We start from the raw sequence: 9,912 nt of genomic DNA, 5'->3' as shown, positions 1-9,912 counted from the left end.
AGGGAGGGAGAGAGAGAGAGAGAGGGAGGGAGATTCATTTAAAGCATTTACGATTTAAGGACTGGTTCAAGAAATACCGTCAGTGAGTTAACCCTCTTCTATCCTTAGCTACAGGACATTTGTCATTCTACTCAGTCATGAGCCAGTACCTACAGGAAGCAGTGGGAAGTATTCTGTGTCCCGAGACTAATATGGTGCAAGGGAAATTTATAGGTGGAGAGAATGGGAAATGGGTACTCACAGACAACTTGGTGAGTCTGAAAATAAAGTTGTGTGCTTCTCTTTAAAACTTTTGTTTTTAAAGCCTTAGTACATTTAAATTTCATAACATCATGTAGACATTGGAGAGTTTTCCATACCTCTATTGTTGCTCATTCACCTGTGATCAACTCTGATTGCATCTTCTTACATTTACATCCTGATTTCTATTACTTCAGTTAAAAAATTCTTTTCCATTTCTATGACCACTGCTTTTGTTCAGACTCTAACCATCCTCTGCCTGAAGTGTCATGTAATGTCCTTTCAGCTCTGGTGTAGACCAGCACCCATGGCTGACTCATGACCGACTCATTTATTCTCTCTTCCTAGTATGACCTCCCTAAGTCTAAATTTCAACTTAATTTCATGTCTTAGCTCAAATTCCTTCAAAATTCCCTCCTTTCAAGGAAAGTCTAATGTCCTCTGCCCGTGCTCCTGGCCATGTTCAGCCTCACTTTCTATTGTCTCCTACCCACCTCCAGTGTGATGAGACACAGAAAAGATTCCCTGTGGGAAGCCACCACCAGTGCACTCTCCAGAATTGATGGGTTAGTTAGCTTTTTTTCTTTGGCCGCCAGTAAGATTAGTTATTGATGATTAACATATCAGTTCCAAAATTGTGTAAGACTCAGTGCCAATGATAACACAGTGGTTGAGGCCACAGGTTTTGGAGGTACCACATTTGATTCAAAACTTAATCTGCCATTAGTAGAATGATAGACTCATCTATACTTGAATTTCTTCAGCTTTATTTGGGGAATAATAGTTCTCCCTCACAGAGTTATTGTGACAATTATTGAGAGAATGTACAAAAGGTATTCAGCATTGTATTATGTTATATCATAAACTATTGTTAAGTTAAACATAATTGCTGTTCTTGTGTTAGTATACACACACACACACACATACACACACATACACATGTATACACAAGCACACATATGTGCACCCTCCCCCCACAGGCCCAGAGTCATATAATTAGAAATAGCAAAGACAAGATATAAATTCATTTTACACAGCACTTATTACAGCATTTACTGCATTGTAGAACAAGTATTTACTAATGGATCTAGCTATCCACCAAAATAGGAAGCTCCCTGAGAATAATGACCTTATCATATTTGGGGTTGTTTTTCTTTGTTTTTGAAATAGGTTTCTCTCTGTAGCTCTGGCTGTTCTGGAATGTGCTCTGTAGACCAGGCTGGTCTTGAACCCAGAGATTTCCTGCCTCTGACTCCTGAGGGCTAGGATTAAAGGTGAGTATCACCACTGCCCATCTGACCTTTTCATATCTGTATCTCATGGAAAAAAATTAAGAACTCAAGGGTAGATGAATGTCTGTGCCTCAGCCTAGACAGAATTATAGCCATGAAATGTCAGACTAAGAAGCAGAGATCCAGGGCTGGCTGTGGCTGGTCACAGTTGGCCATGGCTGGCCTGGTTACTGTGACAATGAGCTAGGCACCATTGCCCTGGCTCCTGGTCACTCACTCATTGCTTCTATCTGCACATGGATGAGGTTCTCGATGTCCTCCTGCAGTGTCTGGTGGGGCTTCAGAGGGATGGGTAGGTAGCCATAGTGTTCTTTGTTGCATAGATACATCTGGATGCCTGAAGAGGTGAGAGAACAGAGTTAACCAATCAAAAAACACACTAGGCAAGAGAGAGACGCCTTGGGGCTGACATGAATTCAATGCTGAAGCTCAACAAGTGGCTTCTTTGGGGAGCTGTCTATAGAGCTTAACAATATTCTTTTATTAAAAAGTTGAAACTGAATTGGGGGCTCTTAAGAACTCTGGGACATTCTTCAGTTCAGAGGAAATTGATTCTTCTTTCTCAAGAAAAAAAAGCACATTTGTGGCTTGAAATGGACACTGTAAAGGCATGAAGCAATCAGACAGGAAGAAGGAATTCCTGTTCCAGAGAACAGAGTGGAACACTCTAATCCACATGCAGGAAATAAGAAGAGGACAAGGAATGAGATCCATATTTGATATGAAAGCACACAGGAAGATCCTGTAGAGATGACAGATTATTAAAGCTAAAGCCAAGCTCACAAAAAACCCAAAATATTTAAAAGATACAGAGGAAATTTGTCATTTCCAGTGATTCCTCTTGGTTTTATTTTATTTTATTTTATTTTATTTTTTGCTGCACTGGAATGAATTTAGAATGACCAGTGAATAAGATTCTCAAGAATAAATTAATAATGACAAAAAAAAAAAACCCCATTCCTCTCAAAACTTATTAAGCACCTACAGTGTGGCAGTGCCAGTGATGTCTTTGTTTGGTTATATTCGGTCTTAGTATCCATAGCTCACCACTGAGCAGGGAGAACTATAAAGCATCTCTGTTTAGCCAGACAGTGAAAAAAGAAGACTCAAGATGGCCTCATACAGTCCCAGCCATGGACCCAGCTTCCTTAGTTACAAGGACAAACCTGCCAAGTTCTGGACCATTCACTAAAGTCTCTGGTTTGTTAATTGCTACAACCATCAATGTTTTCCTGTGGAAATTATCTACATACTGACATCTTTATTTGGGGCAGATGAAATTTCCAGCAGTCAGCTATAACACCTGCCAAGCCAAGTGAAGCTGTCTTAGGGCATTAACAGAGAAGAACAAGGAGAGAAAGGGGCCTTTGTCTTCCACCTTTACTGATCCTGGTTGGTCTCTCTGGGTGCTGTCACCTCCTCTGACTTGTTTAAGTGAACTCACTAGCTGTGCTATTTGCTTTCATGACTACTTCTGGGGATACAAACCAGAATGTGACCTTTTTACAAAGTTGTAATAAACTAAGAATGTGGAAGAAAAAGACAGTGTTTATGTTACCTCTCTATGGTACTCAGACACTACCCCCACCCTTTACCATTTAACTTCCAAAAGCTTCCATTAAAAAGGCGATATGATACTTAGCCAAACTATCCATTGGGTAAGCAGGTATAAGAAAGGCATTTCCAGATGTGAAATGCAATTCCATGGAACATTTACCTTCCATCATACTTTCTCAGAAAGTTATTACATGATGAAGAGAAAGACAAGGAAGATGAGAATAAGAGGAGGAGGGAGAAAGATCACCACGCACAAGAAAGACCCAAGACATAAGAAAGGTGATGTACAACAGAAGCAAACTTAGTCTCAAGTTGATGGCTGAGAAGCTCAGAGGTTAGAGTTCCTTAGAAGATTTCAAGAGAGACATCTTGGAATGGTCTAATATGCAAAAGTGGACAGCTAATAATTCTGAATACTTTAAGAGGGTTGAGAGGTTGCAATTGTATTAATGCTCTCCATTTCATATGCACACACAATACACATATACACACAAAATTACTAAGTTTGATAAAGGGAAAATTTTATAGTATATAAAAATGACTGTTCTTGGTGTTTTAGGATCATGTGATTATAATTAAAAACCTGAAGGTCTTTTAAAAATATTTAATTATTCTTATTTGTGTGTATTTGTGAGTGCCCTTATGTATGTCCATGCACTGCATGTGTGCCTGGTGCTCAAGGAGGACAGAAGAGGACATCAAACCTCTTAGAACTAAAGGCACACAGTTGTGAGTCACCATTTGGGTGCTGGGAACTGAAACCAAGTCTCCTGTAGGAACACCACATGTTCTTAATTACTGAATTATTTATCTACCCCCAACACCCAGCATATTAAATTACATAAAAAGGACAAGGTGATAGGAAGAATGTATCTATACATAGAAGCCTAAGGGAAGTGAACTAACTTACTATCTTTTATAATGAAGAGTTGATTTTGAAGGGGAAATACAAAGCAGAAGAAAAGAAAGCAAGCAAGAAGAGAGGAATGTATGCTGCTTAGAAACAAAGCTACTAATACCATGCTTCTGTACCCATCTTCAGGAGTGGTACATTGAGAGTGTTCATTTTAATAAGTCCTCAGTCACTGGACTCTTTCCACTATGTGCATGGATAATATGATAAAAGATAGGGGTATGCACCGATAATTACATCAAGTCTCTGAGGATATCTTGTAGTACCAGTTTCTGGTGAATCTCTGGGAAGGAGAGGCAAGTGACACAAGGAAAGTACTTTGTTTTCCTAATGAAGGCACCAAATGCTTTCCTGAGCTCACATCCATGGGAATCATAAAGACTGATAATCCGTGTGATGAGACATCAGACACAGGCTATGACTGGTCCAGGGGCACACAGTAAGCCATTAGTACCAAATCTCTGTCTCTGAGGGCCAGTTCCAACTTGTCTCTCCAACTGGAGCTTACAGCTTAGTCTCAAGGCCATTAATTCCTGGGACTGCCGTCTCTACCCGGGGAAGCACTTAGGAACAGCCCAAGTGATTCAGAGGCAGATCTGCCTGCCCATCACTCACATTTCTTATTTGGTTCTCAGTGGATGAATTATTTGGAAGATTCTTGGCTAGTACAGAAGGCCCCTGTGGCTGTGATGCAGAACCATGATCACTAGCTACATGGGAGGTGAATTCTTGCCCTTGTCCTCATTATTGCCACCGAGACTTTTGTATGACCATCTGCTCTCTGCTCCAGTTAGATAGTTCACCCAAACCCTTGGAGTGTATTATCTTATCATTCATATTTGCCAAAGTCTATATCTGAGATGTAGGATTTATGTGGTCCCAAGGTCTTGCCTCATACAGACAACTTGATTCTTTCAGCACATTTTAAAAATGTTGTTCCGATGGATAATGCACATCCAGAGAATTTTGGTACTCTGAAAACAAAAGAAAGATGTACAGCTATTTTTCACCCAAGACTGTCAAGGGAAAGGCAAGTGCTTTTCTTTGGAACCAAGGAAGAAAGAAAAAGCCTCATGATGTACCTTGGGCTAGGTGGTTCCTAGGTCCATTTATACTTCTTTTGAAAATATCAATGAGCTATAACCTCAGAACACATGGGTACCAGGAAGTAGCTTTCAGCCATACTCTCTTACCCTGTTTGTAGTCAGTATGACTACTCTGGCCCTTGGTGTTCATAGCTCTCAAAAACATATTGTTTCCATGGCAAAGGATCTGAACTTCCCAACAAATATAGACTCTAACATAATGCTGGACATAATTATAGCACCTCTTTCCTTTTCTGTCTTGTTTCCCTCAGATAATTTTCTAACAGCCTTGGGTATCTATGTCTGCTTTTAATGTTTCATAAATATGCCTGGGAAGCCTGAAAAATAATGCATAAATTGGTGGTGAGAAGACCAAACAAACAACAAAGATGAAAAGTTCCAGCATAGCCTGCATCCGTCTTCCAGGCTTAACATCTGTGTGTTAGTTTAAAATAGATATATCATCATTTAATTCCTGGGTCACAAAGATGCCTTGTGCAATGGGTATAAAGGAGATCTCTGTTAGGCACTGACCATCGCCATAACCATCAATAGCTTAGCTTCTTAACATCCTTTTTTTTTTTTTTTTTCAGAATCTGAAGCAAAGGCTTTGCAGAACTTGCTGGAACAGGAAGGCTCTGCTTCTATTTCTGGCCCTGGAGATGTCACAGCAAATCACACATCAAGAAGCAGCTCCTATTAACACGGACACAAGGACCTTCATGCCACCTTCCAGACCATATGAGGAGTGACCGCCCTTTCCTTAACATAAGGCCTCTAAATGCCTATGTCTTGCCAAACAGTCTAAATTCTTCTACCAAACATGGAAACCAGCCTTACCATTTCTACAAAATATTCTCCTTCTTTTCAAATGTACACACATAAGTGAGTGGAACATATATAATTTTATGTGCATGTCATAGTTTGGATTTGGTATCAATATTCTCATCTTTTAGCTAGCTATCAGGGAGCTTCAGAAAGCCATCTTCACCATAACTCAGGTAGCCATATTTCACCATCTCCGTGGTTTCTAAACCCATTTTGTTAGAGGCCAAATGATGCATTGCTAATAGGACCAAGGGCTGTCAGGAGGGCCTAAGGTACTTAAGAGAGTTTGCCCTAGGTACATCATGAATCTTCCTGACCTGTTTTTGTGAATTAGTCCTCCCTGAGGGAATGGGAGGAAGGAAAGAGAGAAAAAAAGAAAAACCAAATCAAACCAAAAACCCCTTTCCTGTCAGGAAGCTCACAAAATCTAGTGGCAATGGTTTTCTAGTGACTCACCAGGTCCCCAAGTCTGGCTTTGCCTCTCTTTCCACAGAGATGAAGGCAACAGTGAGAGAGCTGGGTTTTATGACTGCACAGAATACCGATGACATCCCGAGCCCTCCCAGTTAGGCAGAGACCTCTTGCTATGTTCTGGCTGAGGAGACACACACAGAAGTGCTGACTTCAACTTCTGGACTGGACTGGACTCTGACAAGGGTGAGTCCTTCAACTCAGTGTCTACCTGGATGGATGGTGCATCCTGGGTGGTGAGGTATCTTGAATCCTACAACTAAGGGTAATGCCTCCTGAATTATGGAAGAGTAATACAGAAAGAATCTGGGCTGTTAAGAACTGTGGGACAGAGGCACTATAGTGGCACAGATTATTTCTGAGAAAAAAAAAGTTCCATTTGTGAAGCCTGGAGACTTTATGAGTATTGTTCTAGGTTCCAATTTAATAATAGAATTCTTGTAATTAGCAACAACAATATCATTAGCTCTAGAGAGTCAGTGAGATTTTCAAGGACCCTATTATTTTTGCTTTTTTCATCAATTTACATCCTCACTTATCAGGACTGGAGTCCTGTGTGACTGCCAGCCCTGGCTCTTGAGATTTTTGGTGTTTGGGGACAGCAACAGAGAGGATTCTGGCATGGCTACTACAAACAACTCATCTCCTCTAATAGACTTGAAATTGAGATAGGTGTGTTTTTAAATATGCACAGGACACAGAAGCACGTCTTTTGCCATGTTTCCATGTCAGTCCACACCCGAGCACAAACAGTACCTGCTTGCCTGCTGGAGAAGGCAAAAACAATGATGTCATCGAAGGTCCAGGTGTAGTCCTGGTGTGGGGGGTAGAAAGCCAGTTTGTCAGAGGCCTCTTTCCTGAGGTCAATCAGGAAGGTGGAATGGACCATGGGGACGGGGAAGCAGCCCGTCCTCTTCCATTCTCTAATCTGAAGGTAGTCTGGGGTCCGTTTATAGAAGCCCTGGAAAAGAGCAATAAAGAGACCATGTCTTGTCTGAAGACATCTGGACCCTCTAAGCTATCACAGGGCAATAGAATCTCCAGTGTTGCCATTTTTATTACTATGAGCTAAAAATTTCTAAATGAGCTCAAGAAATTAATCTGCACTTAAAATATTGAGGGCTTTTAATAGCAGGAACCATTTTATTCCATTTCTGTTGATTTTTTTTTAAAGATTTATTTATTATTTAATGTATATGAGTACATTGCAGCTGTCTTCAGACACACCAGAAGGGGGCATCGGATCCCATTATAGATGGTTATGACCCACCATGTGGTTGCTGGGATTTGAACTCAGGACCCCTGGAAGAACAATCAGTGCTCTTAACTGCTGAGCCATCTCTCCAGCCCCATTTCTGTTGATTTAATGCTTTCACAGAGTGTAGTATATATTGGCTTATGGTTAAATATGAAGGACTAACATTAACAAAGAGGGGCCAGATCAGGCAAGTGTGGACATGTGTTCTGGTCCAGGCCCTGTAAGTTCAAGCCTTTCCTCAGCTTTTTATTATGTACAGGTGTCTCACCAGACCCGACCTTGCTAAGTATCTTTCCTGAGCTCTGAAACAGGAACAGACAGAATTATTTACCCCAGAGGTTTTTCTCATATAATTAAGTAAGGTGAAACTATGAAGTACTTAGAGTGATGCATCAACCAGTATTGGCTAGCACTGAAATGACTATGTTACACTTGGGTAACTTTTTTGAAGCATACATTATTTCCACATATACTTCTGGGTCTTTTTTTCCAGAGCTCTGCACTTTTGGGGGACCCCACCCCCTGCTTTAACATTCTCTTTGGTGTGAGAGCACAGTTCAACCTATCCTCTCATTGGTTTTCAATAATGGTGGTATGACTCAATTTGCTTTCCATCCAAACTAAATTGTTTATTCAACAAATACTCACAGTGCACCTGCTGTGACTCAGGCATTGAGATAAATGATGGAGAGTTAATAAATGATATGGCACAAGCTTAGCCCATGTGGGGTGTAGAATCTTGCAGAGGACCTCTATTCCAGCGGTACCAGTCATAAAGACCAGGAAAAAAATTCCAATATCCTTTAAAGTGTGTAGAAGCTTTGAAAGGCATTTTAAAACCACACCATAGGAGATGCAGGCTCAGGGGGACAACTGGAAAGTTTCACAAGACTACTGTGAGGCACACAATGCTCACCGGACACTCAAGGTTCTAAGTATTTAAGCATTCCTAGTCATTTTTGGTGCATTTCTGGTTGTGATGTCGACCCCAGGTATCAGGCACCACACCTTTATCTACTTCTGTGATATACTTTTCAGGGTATGGAACAGTTCAGCTGTCTACTAAATCCCAACACCTCCTATGATAAGGACCACAAACTGGGACTTGGAAGATTTGAGTCTGTGATGGTTTGTATATGCTTGGCCCAGGGAGTGGCACTATTAGAAGGTGTGGCCTTGTTGGAGTAGGTGTGGCCTTGTGGGCGTGGGCTTTAAGACCCTCATCCTAGCAGCCTGGAAGCCAGAATTCTGCTAGCAGCCTTCAGATGAAGATGTAGAACTCTCAGCTCCTCCTGCACCATGCCTGCCTGGATGCTGCCATGTTCCTGTCTTGATGATAATGGACTGAACCTCTGAACCTGTAAGCCAGCCCCAATTAAATGTCCTTAAGAGGTGCCTTGGTCATGGTGTCTGTTCACAGCAGTAAAACCCTAACTAAGACAGTGTCTTAGATTCATCTTAATTTACCTTAGACTTGCCACCTGCTAGCTTCAGTCTATGAGAGTTCTTTAATGGATGTGCAAGGGGCATGGGGGGCGTAATTCTTCAAGAGGCTCCCTACAAACCAAAGTCAATACTATTAGGAATAATAATGTCAGGATGAGAAACTTGGAAAATTTAGGTGGATGAAGAATCATTTAGTATCCTGGGAGAGAAGATGGTGGGAAAGGAAGTGGAGAGCAAATGACAACCAACATGCTTCACCTAGAGAGGTGGACACAACAGTAGTTGCTTCATTTTTCCAGAACTCAAGTTTATTGGCAATAAGTCCTGCTCATTAGCCACACCATGCCAAGATCGTTTTGTTTTGGATGTGTTTAAAGGATCCGAAAAGTAGGCCTGCCTTGAGCTTATGAAGTCACTGGCCATTTCCATTCCTGTCCAAGTTGAAAATGGACTGGAGTGGAAGAAAGCCAAAACCAGATGAGGAAGGTTATAATTGGCCCACGTTGCACAGAATTGAGTTTTGCTCTGCAAAATAAATGAGCACATTTCTCCTACTTGCTTTTAATAAGGAACTAACAGAAACCTGCAGGCTGCAGTCACCAGGATGACCTCCTCCCAGCCCTGTTGCTTGTGGCAAACCAGAACTTTCCAGAAACAAGCCTCAGGTGGCCCTGCCCAGTAGAAAATGGCAGACGGTTAATGGAGAGTTTATTCTAACTTAACATAATGTTTTCTCCCAAGAAATGGAATAAACTTTCTACATATCAACGTGTCAGCTTTCCAAAGTCAGGTAGATGGTAAGAATCATTCAAAAGCTCTTAG

At 41.2% G+C, this 9,912-nt stretch overlaps 1 protein-coding gene across 2 annotated transcripts in view; it reads right to left on the bottom strand.

Annotated features, from left to right (window-relative positions):
- The window catches only part of Colgalt2 (collagen beta(1-O)galactosyltransferase 2), a 121,020-nt gene that overhangs the window by 27,356 nt on the left and 83,752 nt on the right, over positions 1-9,912 (bottom strand). For both annotated transcript variants that reach the window (XM_031384729.1, XM_031384736.1), the window contains exons 5-6: positions 7,143-7,347; positions 1,750-1,869 (exon numbers count right to left, since the gene is read on the bottom strand). In XM_031384729.1, coding sequence (XP_031240589.1) covers positions 1,750-1,869; positions 7,143-7,347 — 325 coding nt within the window. The remainder of the gene's footprint in view (positions 1-1,749; positions 1,870-7,142; positions 7,348-9,912) is intronic.

The sequence above is a fragment of the Mastomys coucha genome, unplaced genomic scaffold, assembly GCF_008632895.1.
Source record: "Mastomys coucha isolate ucsf_1 unplaced genomic scaffold, UCSF_Mcou_1 pScaffold1, whole genome shotgun sequence".
Classification (NCBI taxonomy): domain Eukaryota; kingdom Metazoa; phylum Chordata; class Mammalia; order Rodentia; family Muridae; genus Mastomys; species Mastomys coucha.
The sequence above is the reverse complement of the archived record's forward strand: the minus strand, read 5'-3'. Positions and strand labels throughout refer to the sequence as shown.